The 18,675-nt window shown below is 36.4% G+C and overlaps 1 protein-coding gene across 1 annotated transcript in view; it reads left to right on the top strand.

Moving 5' to 3' along the window:
• Window positions 1-18,675, top strand: part of ALDH1A1 (aldehyde dehydrogenase 1 family member A1) — a 53,519-nt gene that overhangs the window by 12,532 nt on the left and 22,312 nt on the right. The window contains exons 2-6 of the mRNA XM_086415527.1: window positions 2,178-2,282; window positions 11,327-11,467; window positions 13,904-14,033; window positions 15,642-15,703; window positions 17,241-17,369. Coding sequence (XP_086271653.1) covers window positions 2,178-2,282; window positions 11,327-11,467; window positions 13,904-14,033; window positions 15,642-15,703; window positions 17,241-17,369 — 567 coding nt within the window. The remainder of the gene's footprint in view (window positions 1-2,177; window positions 2,283-11,326; window positions 11,468-13,903; window positions 14,034-15,641; window positions 15,704-17,240; window positions 17,370-18,675) is intronic.

The following is an 18,675-nucleotide window of genomic DNA, read 5'->3' as shown; positions in this document are numbered from 1 at the left end:
TTACCAAGTCAAAATATCAATGTGGACACATGTGCAGAATATTATAGATCCTACCCATATGTAACTACTGGATTCTAGGTTCTTTGATTCAATTTTAAGTTATTTAGTAAAGAGTTCTTCACTGAGGTTAAGATCACTTGAGGGCTGGGATTGTGCTGAACACTTTGGGATTTTTTTGTTCTGAGGATAAATCAGAGAAACGGACACACACTGTCCTTGACCTTATCTTAACTTACAGCTTAAGAGGGAAGGCAGACATTTTACAGTCTTATGGACTCTGTGGGAGAGGGAGAGGGTGGGGAGATTTGGGAGAATGGCATTGAAATATGTATAATATCATGTATGAAACGAGTCACCAGTCCAGGTTCGATGCACGATACTGGATGCTTGGAGCTGGTGCACTGGGACGACCCAGAGGGAGGGTATGGGGAGGGAAGAGGGAGGAGGGTTCAGGATGGGGAAAACAGGTATACCTGTGGCAGATTCATTTCGATATTTGGCAAAACTAATACAATATTGTAAAGTTTAAAAATAAAAATTAAAAAAAAAATAAATAAAATAAATAAATAAAAATGAGTTTTTAAAAAAGTGACAAGCTTTATAGTAGACATGTAGGAGAACAGGGAATGCTTTTGTAGTAATTTTTTAATTTTGGGGGGTAACAATCTTGTAAATCACAGACTATAGAATTAATCATGTGTAAGCATTTTGTGATATATAGTAATATATATCATTAATTTGACAGAATGTTAAGCTAAATTTGGACACTGCACAGAATAGCTAAGTCAGTGCAAACTCACAGGTTAATTTAAAAGACTACTTTTATTTCAAATATACACAATATAAATAATTAAATCAACAATGTATAATCTTGAGAGTTGTCACTGGCGAATCTTTAATAGTTCAGTAATTTGTATTTAGCATAACAACCAATTTAAACCTTGAGTGGCAGTGTTTCAATACATTCTCCCTCAGAGTTGCACAATTAATAACTTATCTTTAAATATCAAGTTAAGAGGAGGTGTCTGAGTTAAGATATATATTACAGATCCACTGTGTATGTCACCTTTCATTTAAAATTTCATGGGTCAATTACCTGTGGTTTAAAATTAAATAAACTAGTTCATGTTGTAAAAATAATCTAACAGGAAGTCACAATACATAATATTCAACACTGTACTTATGATTTTTTGTATTTCAATAATGAATAAGAAAGAGAATAAACAAGAAATAAAGGGATGAGAGGAGAAAGAAGAAATTCTAGCTTTTGTCAGAAACAAAATATAAACTTTATTCATCACAAAAATAGTACTTCTTAATTTGGCTAAGTAAGATATTTTTATTCTGTGAAAAGATGAATGAGATATCAAAGGTATTATAGTTTCCGTAAAGAAATGCAAATTCAGCATTGCAAAAATTGAAACTCAGACTTTTTAAATGACGTACTAACACTTCTTAATATTCTTACTCTTTGTGTACACAGAACAAAATTCAGTTATTTTCTGGACCCCCTGTTTCTTTTAACGCAGGTCTCTTTCTCGTAGATAGAACTAAGAAGCATTGTACCTGATTTCATCTGAGGACAAATAATTTACTAGACAACCTTTTAAAAAGAAGAATGAAACCCTTATTTCTTTAAAAAGTTGATGAAAAAATGTCACTGATTTTTTCCCTAAGCAATCCTCTTTTAAAATCCTCCCTCAGGCTACTTCTAAGACAGTAAACAAAAGAATCAGAAAATAGTCACTTACCATACCAAATCACCAGTAGCCCAAGATGAGCATGTTCAGAATCTGAAGTGGAAAATAGACAATGATTCATAAAGATCAAGCCCAATTAAGCCTCCACTCTTGCCTCAAATTCATGGTTATTTCAGATAACAGCATCTTTTTCTAAATTGTTTTCTCCAGTCTGTATTTTCTGTTCTTTAAATGACCTCATATCTTAGTGAAATTGTAAAGTATGACTTCATTTTAGTGTGTTATATATGCATGCATGTGTGTGTTTGTGTGTAAAATGTTTTAAACAGTCTAAAAATTCCTGGAGAAGGCAAGTAGCTGAGGGAGGTAAGGTTGTAACATTGGCTTCATTTAGTGCTTTAGTTTAAGTTTATAAAAAGTTTCTGAAATTGGCTGGATATTTAAATGCCTTTTTACTTACCTTCTCTCTGTCTACAGATCTTCATAAACAATGAATGGCATAGTTCAGTGAGTGGTAAGAAATTTCCAGTCTTTAATCCTGCAACTGAGGAGAAACTCTGTGAGGTGGAAGAAGGAGATAAGGTGAGTTTTGTAACACTATTTGCATTTTATGCCAGGTTTCTTTGTTTCTCACCATTCTGAGTGCCTAACCCCTATTCCACCTTCAAATAGTCATGTCATGAAAATATGGTTTCCAGGGCATCTGGGGAAATATTGGTACATAAAGGGTACTCAATAGTCACCTAATAATGATGAGCCTGTTCTTCTGGGTGTGGAGTTTCTTTTCATATTATTTTCCTTGCTTGTTTTTCAATTTAAATAGTATCTATATTTACTGTATGAACAGACTGCGTATGAAGTGAGTGGTCATAGGTTTAAAAAGTGGAGAAATCCTTTATTTATATAAAACATTTTTCTTAAGTGACAAAAGGAAACTAAAAAAAAAAATTTTAATACAGGACTTTAGTAACAATACATTGCCAAGTCATTGCATTAACAATCATTGAATTAGCATTAATCAGTACCTAAAAAACTGAATTTTAAAGGATTAAAGTTGAATCACAAATTGTGTTGTTTCTTTTTAGCTAATAATATAACAAAAAAAGCTAACTTTTATGGTGATAATTTTTAATACTAATTAAAAAAATTTAGTGCACAATGCAACCCTATATTACTGCTAGCCACTTTTACAGTTGATGATAGAATAGCAGAAATAAAAGGGTAATTTACTCAAGATGATATTGCTAATATATAATGAGTTCTGACTCCAGAACCTGTGACTGGCAGGGCTACTCTCTTTGTTAATATTATTAAAGTAAGAGAGGGTGATATTAAATAGGTCAGGGAGTGAAGAGATTAAAAGCCTTCAGAATTTTTATCTGAACACATATCTTAAAAAGAATATGGTCTAACTGGAAAGGATTTTTCTGGTCTTTAGTTGTCTAGCTCTTATCAAGATTTTAATTTCTGTCATGTAAGATATAAAGAGGTTAATTATTTTGCTACATGAAAAGACTACTTATTGGAAGATGAAAACTCAGCAAAACTCAAGGATAATACTACTCTCGACACTGTCAGTTCATGGCAGCAGTCATGTCTTCTTGTCCTGTCACCATTCTTTCCTTATCTTCTTCCCAATCAACTAATCTCAAGATATTACACCTTGCAAACCTATTTGAAAACAGTGATATACCTGAAGGGCTCTTTAGGATTTAGAAAAGGCCCTGGATTCAGGTTGCAGTATTATCAGAAGAAATAAGACCCATGCCTTGAGGGGCAAGAATGCAGAGTTTAGACAGAGGAGTCAACAGCTTGAGAAGTAGAAGCAAAATAGAATGGAGACACATGTCATCTGCTTTCAGATTTCACTTTCTATATACCAGAGTTCATCCATGCATAAATTCCTCAAGGGTTTCTCATTGATTCTGGGGAAAAAAATCTTTGCTTCTGGCTTCTATTTTTCCCTATCAGTGTAAGAGTTCCAACCTTTACCATGTCCCGAACATTGCATGTTGGTCACTGCCTCTAGACGATGGCCATGGTACTGTCCTTGGGACCAAGTTCAAGTCATCATCTGTGATAAGAGCACAACAGATCCACAGCTGCATTTATCATTTAACCTTTTGGAGCGTCTATTACTTTTTGTATAAAAGAAGGAGATAGGAAAAACTTGGGAGAGTTTAAGAAAACATGGGGGACTTTCCTGGTGGTCCAGTGGTTAAGACTCCATGCTTTCAATGCATGGGGTGCAGGTTCAATTCCTGGTCAGGAAACTAAGCTCTCACATACCTTGCGGTTGACTGCCCTCCCTGCAAAAGAACTGGGGAAAAAAAAAAATAATAAAACAAATAAGTGAGGTGTTTTAATAGCACCAGGCATACAATGAAGCTTCCATTGTTATAGGTTTCACACTTCTTTAAGCTTTCTCTAACATTTCCAGGTAGAATTGCTCTCTTCTATGTCATTATAGAACACCACATTTATGTATATTCTAAGCCTTGCCTTTTATTGCTTATTGGTTAATTTGTCTGAGACAATATGCTTCTTGTAGAGATAGAAGACATGAGATGAACTTGGTTTAGAGATGAACTTGTAGAGATGAACTACATCTCACCTTTATGCTCATGGTATCTAACACACTATAAGTAATGAATAAATGAAATAATTTACTCCTTTATCAAGTTTTGTTTCTGTATATTTCATACATCTCAGAAATCTAGTACTAAATTGACTATTGACTAAAGTAGTAATTCTAGAAATTTTGGATGCTTTAGAATTTCCTGGGGGGTGGGGGGGCTTATTAAAACACTGATCCCTGAGCCCCACCTATCCCAAAGTTTGTTTCAATAATTCTAGAGTGAGACCTGAGGACCTGCATTTCTGATAAATTCTTAGCTGAAGCTGATGTTGTTGGGATCAGGATAAGGGAATCTACTTTGAGAACCACTGAACAAATATATTAAATCATAAGTTGGATCTCCCCTCGGGTGTTATTAACATTTAACAGGAGGCAGGGATTCTGACAAGTACGGAAGTTAATGATTGGGAACTGTGCTAAGACAATCAATCTGCATCTCTCTGAAATGGCATAAGACTGAACTAGGGCAAGAAATACTGATGAAGTATTCAGGAAACTCAGAACCCTGGGTCCCATGAGCCATTCCCAGAAATAAGAGAAAAATTGGTTCTTCACATTCAATAAGGAAAAATAGCTTTTAATCAGAGACTCCTAGAGATCTACCCAGCATTCTGTGCGTGCTAAATCACTTCAGTCATGTCGGACTCTTTGCAACCCTGTGGACTGTAGCCCACCAGGCTCAGTGGGATTTTCCTGGCAGGAATACCGGAATGGGTTGCCATTCCCTCCTTCAAGGGATCTTCCTGATCCAGGGATCCAAACTGTATCTCCCACAGCTCCTGTATTGCAGGTGGATTCTTGACCACTGAGCCACCAGGGAAGCTCCCAACCCAGCATTGCTGCTGCTGCTGCTAAGTCGCTTAAGTCGTGTCCAACTCTGTGCCACCCCAGAGACGGCAGCCTACCAGGCTCCCCCGTCCCTGGGATTCTCCAGGCATTACATGACCTCAAATATCCTAGTTACTTGAGTGGCTCTGACAACCCTGAAGAGATGGGAAAAGCAATAACAGGCAAGCTGAGGGCAGAGTTGAGCCCCTGATGGTTGCGTACTCTTTCTCTCCAGAGGTGTCCCGGCCTCTCAGGAGGGATACCGCAGAACCGTTTGCAGTTTGCGTTAGCGAAAGAAAAAACATTTCTTAATTCTTTAGCTCTGGGGCCTTGGACCTCTCACTTTGCCCCTAGCTTCTGGAATGAGCTTCCTCAGTAAAACAAATCTGTGCCTGGAATTGCAGGTGAAATCTTGTCAGGTCATCTGAGGACTTGGCATCGTTGGTGAGATTTACCCTCTTTCTAAAGTGGAGTGAGGGAAAGCTGATGATCACACCTGAAGCTTTAGAAATACCTATTATCCATTTGCTCTCTGCTTATTGACGGTTACTGCTGCTTGTCCAAGAGAAGAACTGTCTGTGCAAATGTAGATTAAAAACATTCATTAACGTCCAACAAAGCTTCAAATCAGGTCACTGTGCTAATGGAGTTGGCTGAATACTTATCTCTCAAGTTAGATTGTTTATGGTATAAACTGTCCATAGCAAGCAACTGTTTGCTTAAGATCCAGTGCTCTTGTCATCATATTCTTTTCTGAAATAATCTACCAGCTTTTGTTTTTAAATAATTATTGCTGTTCTCACAAGTTTGCCGACAAATGTATGGTAACTTCTAACGTTGCTTAGTGAAGGTACAAATCTAGTAAATTACAGGGTCACAGTAAACCTAATATTCTGGAACTGACTCTTTAGATAATGAGCCAAGAGGTTTTAAGGATTTAATTTATGAGTAGAATGGAGCTAACAATGGGCTACATACAGCCTTTCAATGGTATTATAAAGAGAGGAGGAGGGGCAAGAACAAATGGAGGTTACAAAGCAAAGCACAGATGTGGGTGGGAACTGTTTTCTTTTCACTTCAGTGGCTCTTTTAGGCTATATCGCCTAATCCCACAAGCTGCTTTTAATACTACAGCATGACCTAGCAAATAATTGGTGGGGATAAAAGTAAATGTCCATTACAGTAAGTGTCTGTGACAGGTGTAAAACTGGTCTGATAACTATTTTCTCCAAATATGGATGCATGTAATATGGAAATACATGGTCTGGCAGGAATGGGTGAGTTCAGTCCTTCCTTAACTTCTTCTGTTCAACTTGTGGTCCCTTACTTTAAAAAAGGAACACTTTAAACACTATCAGGTAAAAGCGCTATTGATGGCAGAAAATTTGAGTTAATGTATCAAATTGTTTTCTAATTATTTAAAATTATGTCTTGGATATGCTAGTCCTGGATTAAAAATCCAAGCAATAATAGTCTTGGGATAATAATAATAATTTTTTAAAAACCTCTATACCTAATAGTTTGATTAATGTAAAAGCTGTGCTATATAATGGAATCAATTAAGATATGAATTATTTTATAAATATCAATATAAGATTATTTATATAAGGAGCACCCCTTATATGAAATCAATGTAACATAATGAAAACTCATTATAAGATACATAATAAAATGTTTAAATATTTATTAACTGCCTATCATAGACCCAAAGAGTAAGAAATATTATAGCTTATACTAGAGGTAGCAGTAAATATTCATTGCAAAGGAGATCATTATCAGGATAGCTTTAAAGCTATCCTAAAACTGGATTTTAGAGTCAGATTTGGAATCAAATTTTGGTTCTACTATTGCTACGTCTCATGTCCTATAAAACCAAGTCTGTGATGCTTAACTACAGCAGTAGCATAGTGCCAGGAACTTAGTAAGCTTTTAACTAGTAGCTATTATCAAGCTGGTTTAGTTTGGCAACGGTTTAGGTAGGTTGTGATATTTGAGCTGGGTCTTAAAGAATATCAAGGATTTTGAAAGGAAGGGATGAGCTGGGAGAACATTCTAGGAAGGAAAATTACAAAAGCAAATGTGAGAAATAGAAGGCTACCTAGAGTAGAAAACGTATAAACACAAGTTTGAGTAGGTGACTTAGAGCCGGAAATGCTAGGCCTTGAAAATCAGAAAGAGGAGACTGGCTTCAGGACTGTGGGCAAAAGGGAGCATTTGCAAATACAGGGAAGGGAAAGTGATATGGTCAAATTATTTGAGGAAGATTAGCCTGGTAGGAATAGGCAAGACCACAAAGTGGTGGCACAGTGGTGAAGAATCTACCTGCCAATACAAGAGATGCAGGAGATGCAGGTTTGATCCCTGGGTTGGGAAGATCCCCTGGAAGAGGAAATGTCTACCCACTCTAGTATACTTGCCTGGGAAATCCGAGGGACAGAGGAGCCTGGCAGGCTACAGTTCATGGAGTTGCAAAGAGTTGAACACAACTGACTGACTAAGCAATGCAGTAGGCAAACAATCTGAGGAGGCAAGAGAATGGACCTAGGAGAGTTAGCAACAATGCAAGATGATAGCCTAAAATAATACAGGGCAGTGAAAACTGAAAGGAAGGATTAAAATACACTAGAACTGCTGAGAGTTAAGTTTGTTTTGACTCATTCCAACTTCAATAGAACGTACTACCACTTAATGAACATTTAACCTAATGTCTGTCACACAGAAAATGTTTCAAATATCACTTTATTTAGTCTTCAACACAACTCCATGAGGTAAATTATGGTGGTGATTTAGTCGCTAAGTGGTGTCCATCTCCTTGCAAGCCCCTGGACAGTAGCCTGCTAAGCTCCTCCATCCATGGAATTTTCCAGGCAAGAATACTGGTGTGGGTTGCCATTTCTTTCTCCAGGAGATCTTCTCGACTAAGGGAATGAGCCCATGTCCTGTTTTGGCAGGCAGATTCTTTACCACTGAGCCACCTGGGAAGCACGTGAGATAAATTATCCCTATTTTAAAGATAAGAAGATACTTCTCTGGTGGTCCAATGGTTACGAATCCTCCTTGCAATGCAAGGGACACAGGTTCAATGCCTGGTTGGGAAACTAAGATCCCACAAGCAGCAGAGCAACTAAGCCCACACGCCACAACCACTAAGCTTGTGTGCCACCACTAGGGTATCTGTGTGCCACAACAAAAGATCCCACATGCCACAGCTAAGACCCGACACAGCTTAAATAATCCAAAAATGGAAGGCTAGAGAAGTCATGTAACAATATAGTTCACTTCAGGATGAACTGAACAAATTTCTCATGGTTTGTAATAGAGATGTGATTATGTGGTTGTATGTTTCCCCCATACAATTAGGATTTTCAAAAGGTTGGTCTCTTTACTTCACTATTTTATCATTAGCAACCTGATAAGAATGCTACAGAATAGAATGTTTAGCAAATCTTTAGTGTTGTTTAGCAAATCTTTAGTGTTTAGCAAATCATAAATGGATGAATAGATGGATACTTCAAAACTTACATAGTTAATAGGTGAGGAACCAGAATTCAGATCTGGGTTGTTTTGTTCCAGAGCTATATATTAACTACCATTACTCTATTTCTGTGCCTAAAAGATAAAATATATGAGAAAAGGAGAAGCATGATCCAAGGAACATAACCACAAAACTGTCCTTATTTATAGCAGCATTCTCCACGAACATATTTTCCATATGGCAGAGTTACTTGTCTTGAAGCCAATTATTCCATATCCCTCTGAGAGGCCAGGATGCCTATGATAAGCTGTATTTGGCTAAGGCTGATGATAGAACACTGAGCAGAAGGATCCCAGTGAAAGCTGTGTCATACAGACCTTTTTAAACACAGAGCATGTATTTTATAAGCTGTGGTATCTACAGATCATGCTGGCAATTTCAGATTCTTGCAGTTTGCCTTTAATGTTTTTCAACAGCACTCTTCCAAAATGATTTGGAGAAGGTGAGAACCTATGGCCTAAAACAATGTCTAAATATAAGCAATCAATGTGGTTAACTGAATGCTCAAAATAGGAACTACGTATGTGTGTGTGTATATATATATATATATATATATGCGTTTCTTAGGAATGGAGAGTAATAATACATGTATTTTATTGTATATAATCGTCATTCCCTCAAAAGTTAAACAGTAATATATACAAGTGTATGATGCTTACAGTGAAAGAATATTTGCTTGTAATCTGTATTGTGATAATATATCACTTAGACCAGATTATGCTTCTAAAATATTTCTCTGGCCCAAGATCATCTTAGCGTGGCAATAAATGTTGTAAAAATACTTTACTTTGCTTGTATTTTAATTTGCAGACTTGTAAGTTTGGGACGATTTCTTTTTTTTTTACTTTTTGGCCACACTACACTAGATCTTAGTTCTTCAAACAGAGATCACATCTGTGCCCCTTGAAGTGGAAGAGTAAATCTTGGTCACTGGACCACCAGGGAGCTTCCAGTTTGGGACTTCTTAACTAAATATAATCAAAGACAGGGAATATTAATCTGAGATCCATGCCTCCTCAAGGGAAGATACCATTGTTGAATGGGTTCAGTTTAATTTGGGCAACTTAAAAAAAATAGAACAATTTTATCTTCAGTTTCTTTCAGGAAACTATCACTCCTACCCAAAAGAAAACACACTGGCCTAAGAGGTACCATGATTTGTGGAGCTTATATAGCTTCACATAGCGACCAGACTGATGTACAAAAGAACACTGGGATGATGTATGTGTTTAAAGTATTTGCAACTGATTTGATGGGGAAAGGAAAAAGGACACATGAAGTAGTAAGGGAAGAGGCAGTGATTTTTGTAGTAGATGGATTCTAAAGGAGCTCATATGGGATCTGAACAAAGATCTATGGGAGTGAGTCGTCAGGGAGAGGATTTAACTGAGGCAGAGTAGGAAAGAACAGGAGGAATAAATCAGTTTAGGAAAAGGTGTGAGTAAAGACACACTAATGAAGGCAAGAAACCTAGATTGAGTGTGAAATTTCTTGATTACTTTTGTTTGAATTAATATAATTAAAGCAGTACCTGAATAGTAAGAAACTGACTTTTTTACCTATTTAGGGATTGAAAGAATCTCTGCACCCAGTTGGGAAATGAGAGGTTGTAATATACTGCCCTTCTTTATATCAGACCCTGCTGCCTCTATACATTTTTCCCTCTGCGCAAGAGGACTGAGGATATGTTTATAATGTTTGCTCTTCAACAGCAAAACACAGTGCTTATTCACCCTTCAGTAGGTTCTTCATGAGACTACACAGCCCATAAAATCAACAGAGATCCAAGAAGATACTCACTGTTTTAGATCTTGAGTTTCCCTGGAACTTTTGGCAACCCAGTCACCAAAACAGTGAAATGTAGTGGTGAAGAGCGAAGATTCTACCACCAGCTAGGCTCTGTTTAAAAACATAGTTCAGCCACTTTCAGCTACTGAGCTTGAGCAAATCTCAACCTTCTTTTTTGCTTTAGTTTCCTCATCTGTAAAATAGAAAATGTATCTGTCTCATAAAGCTATTGAAAATTAAATGAGTTAATATGTGTAAAGCAATTAGAACATTACCTGATATAAGGTAAACACTCCAATGATAGCAACTATTAAAATATAATATTTCTATTCTAGGAGATCATGCATGTGCTTTGTATATGGCTCTCATCATTCCAAAAAGTAGGCAGCAGATATAATTCTAATATACAGTGGTTGAGTCCAATGTGCTGGAGTTTGAGCTGATGAAGACACAGCTTATGAGGAACTCTAGTCTATTTTATATGGTTATTACCATTGAATTTATGAATATATTTAGCCCACTAATTCGGAGAAGGCAATGGCACCCCACTCCAGTACTCTTGCCTGGAAAATCCCATGGATGGAGGAGCCTGGTGGGCCGCAGTCCATGGGGTCGCTAAGAGTCGGACAAGACTCAGCAATTTCACTTTCACTTTTCCGTTTCATGCATTGGAGAAGGCAGTGGCAACCCATTCCAGTGTTCTTGCCTGGAGAATCCCAGGGATGGGGGAGCCTCGTGGGCTGCCGTCTATGGGGTCGCACAGAGTCAGACACGACTGACGCGACTTAGCAGCAGCAGCAGCAGCAGCCCACTAATTGAATTCACTTTGACTTGCAGGAGGATGTTGACAAAGCAGTGAAGGCTGCAAGACAAGCTTTTCAGATTGGCTCTCCATGGCGTACTATGGATGCTTCAGAGAGAGGACGGCTGTTAAACAAGTTGGCTGACTTAATTGAAAGAGATCATCTGCTCCTGGCGGTGAGTATTAACTGAACTGGGCAGAACTCAAAATCTCTAGAAAGCATTCATAGTTCAGATTGGTAAGTTGTTTTGTGGTTAGTGGTCACTACATACTCTCTAAACAACAATAACAACAATATCCTTTCTAGAAACAAAACAAAAAACTTCTATCAGCTCTTGTATATGAACCATATCACTGAGCTTATTTTCAGACAGTAAGTACTCTGCACTCGGGTTCTAGATGATGTTAATATCTACTCCCAAAATAGACTTTGCAATCTAAACTTTGGCAGATGCTGAGTTAAAACAGATTAAACAAATTTCTTTCCTTAACTGTAGAATTTCTGAGTCTTTAACAAGGTCATCTGCAGCATGAAGATTCTAGAATAATAGACTAGCTTTCTTGAATTTACTTGACTACTGAACTCTGAGTGAAAAAAATCTCATGGAGTTTCTTTAAGGTGTCCAGAATATTTCTTTAAAATGACTCATTTCTCCAGTCTTAGCCCACCAAAACAGTTAATAAGTGGCCACTTTTTCCCTTCCTGAAATGAACTGATACACATTCACAATGGTCTTGATTAAATTATATTCTTTTTGTAGCTGAGAGAGTAATAAAGAAAAATCCATTCATGTGTTTATAAAAATGTTATTTTTATGTATACTCCTTTTAAAAAAACATTTCAGCAGTTATATGGATCAGCACATAAAATGGGTAGAGGGGGTGTTTCCTTGTTTTCTCCTTGAGAAGCCAATTTAACACAAAGCAACAGCAACAGAAGATTTCAGAGTAAGCTTTTATTAGTTTTAGAACCTTAACTTGCAGTAACAAGAAGGCTTTCTTTTTTAAATGAATATTGTTAGTTATAGTTAATCAAAGTGTTGTTTATTATCCAAAGATTCAGCATAAAATATGCAAAAGTATGGAATTAGAAGTTATACACAATATAACATTAACTGAAAATGTCCTACAGGAAGAAAGCAGAACATGTTAAAACTTGGCTTCCTTAATTTATTTAATCTGTGAATTACAGAGACAGAATATTGTACAACAGACAAGGAACTGATTTAAGAGTTTGTCACCTGTACATTCTTGCCTCAGCAGAACATCAGGCCCCAAAGTCTTAGAAGTTCTGCTTAAGAAAAGGAGGAAAATAAGAGTCATCCTAAAACCATTAGGGCACTGGACTAAAAAATGTTGAACTTTACAGCCTAACCATTCAAATAATTATGGTATTAGTAACAAAACTCAGAGTTTCACAATTCAATATTTTGTTGCAGAAAACTCATGGATTAAAAAAAATTTAGAGGTTACTTAAGTTTGTGTGAATTGTGTGAGAATATCCACATGGAATGTAAAAATTAAAAATGATTATTGAGGCATTATTAATGGTCACTGGCAGTAAATAGACACCCACTGTTGTATCATGCAACAAGTAAAATCTTGTTGGAACCCTGATCTGACTAAAGAGACTAAGCACCACTCTCACAAGCTGTGCATATATCAAATTGTGACCAATTCCTGGAAAGTTGGTTCACTAGGGGTGCTCAGAATGAGACAGAAGGGCACTAAAGTTTAGAAACCAGAATCTCAATACCTTTTCTACTCAGATCTTATGTCCTTAAGCAAGTCATTTTAACTCTTTTTTTTTAATCTCCTTTTTACAAAGAGGAAGTTATACAAGATTGCTCACAGGATTTCTTCCAGTGTTTTCAAAATTCCCTAGCACATGACTATTCAAAATATTCAGTTCATTTCAGTCACTCAGTCATGTCCAACTCTTTGCAACCCCATGGACTGCAGCATGCCAGGCTTCCCTGTCCATCACCAACTCCCAGAGCTTGCTCAAACTCATGTCCATCAAGTCAGTGATGCCATCCAACCATCTCATCCTATGTCGTTCCCTTCTCCTCCTGCCTTCAATCTTTCCCAGCATCAGGGTCTTTTCAAAAGAGTCAGTTCTTCACATCAGGCGGCCAAAGTATTGGAGTTTCAGCTTCAGCATCAGTCCTTCCAATGAATATCCAGGACTGATTTCTTTTAAGATTGACTGGTTTGATCTCCTTGCAGTTCAAAGGAGTCTCAAGAGTCTTCTCCAACACCACAGTTCAAAAGCATCAATTCTTTGGTGCCCAGCCTTCTTTATGGTCCAACTCTCACATCCATACATGACTACTGGAAAAACCATAGCTAGATGGTCCTTTGTTGGCAAAGTAATGTCTCTGCTTTTTAAAATGCTGTCTAGGTTTGTCATAGCTTTTCTTCCAAGGAGCAAGTGTCTTTTAATTTCATGGCTGCAGTCACCATCTGAATGATTTTGGAGCCCAAGAAAATAAAGTCTGTCACTGTTTCATTGTTTCCCCATCTGTTTGCCATGAAGTGATGAAATATTGACTATCTTTTTAATCTAAAATTTCTATGGAACTTCAGACTTGGGATGATCTCTTTTTCAGACAATGGAGGCAATGAATGGTGGAAAACTATTTTCCAATGCATATCTGATGGATTTAGGAGGCTGCATAAAAACACTACGCTACTGTGCAGGCTGGGCTGACAAGATCCAGGGCCGTACAATACCCATGGGTAAGTAACTTTAGGAAACCACCCAGAGTGAGGGTAGGGATGAGGAGAATACTGTAGAGATGAATAATTCCTAACTCTCCCTTTTAAAGATGTCAACCAAGTAGGGGAAAATTATTTTCTTCTTGACTTTGAGACAATGCAGTCTGAACCTGGAAGTTCTGCTAAGATTCATCATATGGATTTTAAAATTGTTCCAGCATAATCATGCAGAAGATAACACTACAGATACTTTAGAAAGTATTAGAGTAAGAACATCTGTATGCCCACAATTACTGATTTAAGCAGTTGTCTCTCTAAGGAAACTTTTCAAAGCTGGCCGCTGAAATTATTTATTTGGATTTTATTCCAACAGTGACATTTACATTCTTCCTATAATGTAATTATTTAAGCCTCTTTGTATGTTCCAGTATGAGTCAGCTCTGGCCATTCTGTGTGCCTGGTCTAACTCAGTATAGTTAGAGCAGGCTAATTAAACAAACTAATTCACATTGATTTGTTTCAAATAGTTTCAAAGAAAGATGAGCCTGTGTTTATAGCTTAAGAATTTGTCTGAGTGAATATGTTTGCTTTTTAGTATTTTAATACAGTATACACATAATGGGATAAGAATATGAAAAACATCAATTTGGAAAACACCAGGAGCTGAATTTAATTCATATAAACTTACTGACTATGAAAACAAAATATCCTCCAGGACTGGCCCTGATGTGCATTTCCATCTAATTGGAGCAGCCCTCAGCTTAGAAGTGAGCACCAGGAAGTGGAAAGGGGAGAGAGAGACCATGATGGGACCAAGAACTGTGGATATTTTAGAAACTTTTATTTTACCCTTTGACAAAACAGGAGAAGCCATTTAGAGTACAAATACATCTTGACAAGGGGCCTTCTTGCTATGACAGCCAGGAAACTTTTGTGGGAACTAGAACAGAACAAATCACAAAGCATAGTGCAAACTCAAGATGAGCACATCAAGGTCACATGTGATCATTCATTGAGGCATATGTATCAATCAGATCCAGACTGAAAAGAAATGTCTTCTACTTCTGACATCTTTTTCCTAGATTAACAGAATTTGCTTTTATCATTTGGTAGGCAAAAAAAAAAAAAAAAGAGGACTTTTTAGAACAAGTCAGTGGGAAAAACTTGCCAGTCATAGAGAGCTATTTTTTAATTCTACCATGTTTTAATTTTACTATTTTTTAAATTATATTAGGTACTTTAAAAATTACTGGTAGAACTTAAGAGTCATCAGAAACAGAGCTCTGTTTCTTTCCTATTTACATATCTTTTATTTCCTTTATCATGAAAGAAAGGAAATTTTGAGAATAAGTATGAATTAGAAAGTAGTCCTCTGGGAGGATCAGAGATAGAATAAACATCATTCAGATCTTTTCCAATTGTGCACCTAACTCAGTTTTATGGTTCCTCTTACTTCAAATTACTATTTGAGGGCTCACCCTATTTTAGGATTTTCATTTTATAAATAATCAGAAATATAAACTCTTTTTAAATTATTGTCTATATCTTCCTCTCACATCAGCCCCAAACCACCATTCTGTGACTGTCAAGCACATTTGTCCATAAATATTTGTGCATTTTATTTTCCAGATGGAAACTTTTTTACATATACAAGAAGTGAGCCTGTTGGTGTGTGTGGCCAAATCATTCCTGTAAGTTGTTCCCTTATGTAACTTTCAGTCTCAAAAGAAATGAGTTCTAATTCTATTTCATTTGGTAATGATGCTTCCTCAGGCACAAATGAATGCTTAGATATTTGCTAAATGTGCAGCAAATATAGTCATTGTTGAACTTAGGTCTCTCTGTGACTATACCCTTTGAATATGAACTAGGTAATCTAAATCCTATCTATACTCTGGTACATCTCTTGAGTGTGTTTCCATAGTACAGTATCACCACATCTTAACCTTTTACTCTAAGGTTTGTTTTAAAAAGCTATGTTGTAAACTTATGATTAACATGTACATAGCAAAGCAGTCATTGTGCAAGACATCAGCCATTTTAATGAAGTATAGTATGGCCAACTGCTCTCCAACACTTCATATATCTGCATTGGGACTTCTCAGCATGGAGAATAGTAGCAACCAGAGTGTTCAAATTCTTGAATGAAATTTCTTAACTAAATGAAAGAAACCATGCCAGAGGCATCTGAAGCACAGTATGGAATATATTTTATCTTTAGATAAAAGGCTTTGATACTCCATATTCTTCTTTGAGAAAGTACCATATTTAAGCAGAATCATGAAGATTTCCTTCTAAGTCCAACAAATAGGAGACTACCAGTGATTTTCCTTTAAATGACATATTCAAAAAGGCAAAAAAAAAAAAAAAAGCAGATGGTAAAATGCCCTGATGTTCTTAGATGAGGAAGTGGTAATGACTATCTTTTGCTCCAATGAGACTAAAATATACACATACCAACGTTTTGAATGAAATTGCTTGTTAGTTCAAAACTCCCAATAATATCCATAAAATTAGACAATCCTGAATAGTAGTAATTGCTAATATTTACTGTTTGTCTGTGGTGAACCAATCATTGTGTTAAACATTTGGACCACTTTCTATGTGAGTCCTCAGGACAGCGTTCTGAAGTAAAGAGAATTGTTGTCAGCATGTGCAGATGATGAAATCATATATAGAGTGCATATAACTTGTCTGAATTCATATGGCTGCTCAGTGATTGAGCTGAGATTTGAACCAACCTGTCAGTCTCCAGACTTTAGACTTCTGCCTTTAGCAAGCTGTTTTCAGTGGAAGTAAATATTAGTAAATATTATTATTGGGTAAATAGTTGTAATTAAAGACCTATTAAGGAGTGAGGAATAGTTACACTTTTTAAACACAGATAACTTATATTTAATAGTAAGATTTGTTTTCTAAACCATGCAGTGATTTTTTTTCCTGGTAGAAAATAAACTCAAAATAATAGCACTTGATAAAATTTTATGACTTTCTCCTACTCTCTTCCTGTATCTAGTTTATTTGGAGTTTGTTTTGTTGTTGTTGTTATTGTTTTTAGCATTTATGAGTTGCTTTGAGCAATGAACTTAATTAGGATATAACAGATGGTTAAACAAAACTACTACAATTCTTATTTAACATCTACGGGGAGCATAAAATGTAGAAGTTAGATTAGCAAATGTGGCTTTCAGTAATACAAAGAATCTATTGTTATAAATTGCTTTCTAGTGGAATTTCCCATTGCTCATGTTCCTCTGGAAGATAGGGCCTGCCCTTAGCTGCGGAAACACAGTGGTTGTCAAACCAGCAGAGCAAACCCCTCTGACTGCTCTTCACATGGGATCTTTAATAAAAGAGGTATGTTTGCAAAATCAAAATGTGTGCAAGATCTCAGGAATCCTAATTGATAGTAGGAAGACCTCATCTGGTGCTACTATAAACTACATTATCTGCCAACGGCGCCTATCCAGTGGGGACACATTACACGTGGCTATTGGCAAGGATTTCTGGCAGTCAACCCAAATGAACCTCTGCCCAAAGGGAGACAGGAAGTCAGACTCAAAAGCTTCATGTCAAACTGTCACCTATGAGCTCTTTTTTATTTCTTTTGCCCAACATTCACAAATGCAGATTCATGTTGAAATTGGTATGATTTTTTTCCAGATGTTGAAATGCAAGTTGGTTTATAACTGCTATTAATGACTTGGAAGTTCTGCATATTTATTTAAACTGGCCTATCTGAAGGTTGGAGTCCTCTGAGCTTGTTTGTGGTACTGGGCTATATTATTTCTAAACAATTCACCCGTGAGGGAATAAGTTTGTATTCTCTTTTCTATTACAGTTTCTTTTGCATTTACTTTCTCGCTCAAAAGCTGACAAAAGAACATATAAAATTTATTTTCATTGACTATCCAGGTTGTTTTATTTTTTCTTGTAAACAAGTTCTTGACCTTGTTCCTTCACATCTTACCAATATTTTAAAAATAAGAATTAGTTCTGAGAAATTTAAAATTTAGAAAATCTGGACCCATATCTTAAAAATATTCTGCACTCCAAATTAAAAGTAGGCAAAAGAAATGTAAAAATGAGACTTTTTGATGCAAATAACATGAAATTTTAATGTGCTATTTCATTTGCCACACTGCTTTATACTTGATAATTCTATAATTGGATTGGAATCAATCTGTGATGCTTGATCATGAATGCAGTGACCATTGCATTTTTAACCTAACATTTTTTCTGATTAAATAATGTGGATAGGAATTTGCAAACAAATTAGTATGCCCTAACAATGAACAGGTAAAAGCTAAAAATATTAACATCCCCTTGGCTTCTTATTTTTGCTGAATGGATAATAAAAGACATTATTTTCCTTCCATGTGAATAATTTACCAAACACTTTTACACATACTATCTTGAGTTAGTATTATGAAATTTGAGACAGCCATCACTGGGGTGAAGAACCATGAAAGTCAAATGTGGACTTTAATGCAACCCTTGAGGTTAAGTGAGCTAAGCAGTAAATAAGAATAAGAAGAAGAAGAAGAAGAAATGATAAAACCACTTAGATAAATCTTAACTTGTAGAGTAACTCCTAAGATTAGCATCAAGAGGGAGCTTTGGCTCCATACTCTCCTCTTTTTCTGTAGAATTAAATGATCAA

Source organism: Bos grunniens, chromosome 8, assembly GCF_055505025.1.
Source record: "Bos grunniens cultivar Pamir isolate PY7600 chromosome 8, Bosgru_T2T1.0, whole genome shotgun sequence".
Classification (NCBI taxonomy): domain Eukaryota; kingdom Metazoa; phylum Chordata; class Mammalia; order Artiodactyla; family Bovidae; genus Bos; species Bos grunniens.
This window is presented reverse-complemented; position numbering and strand designations above follow the sequence as displayed.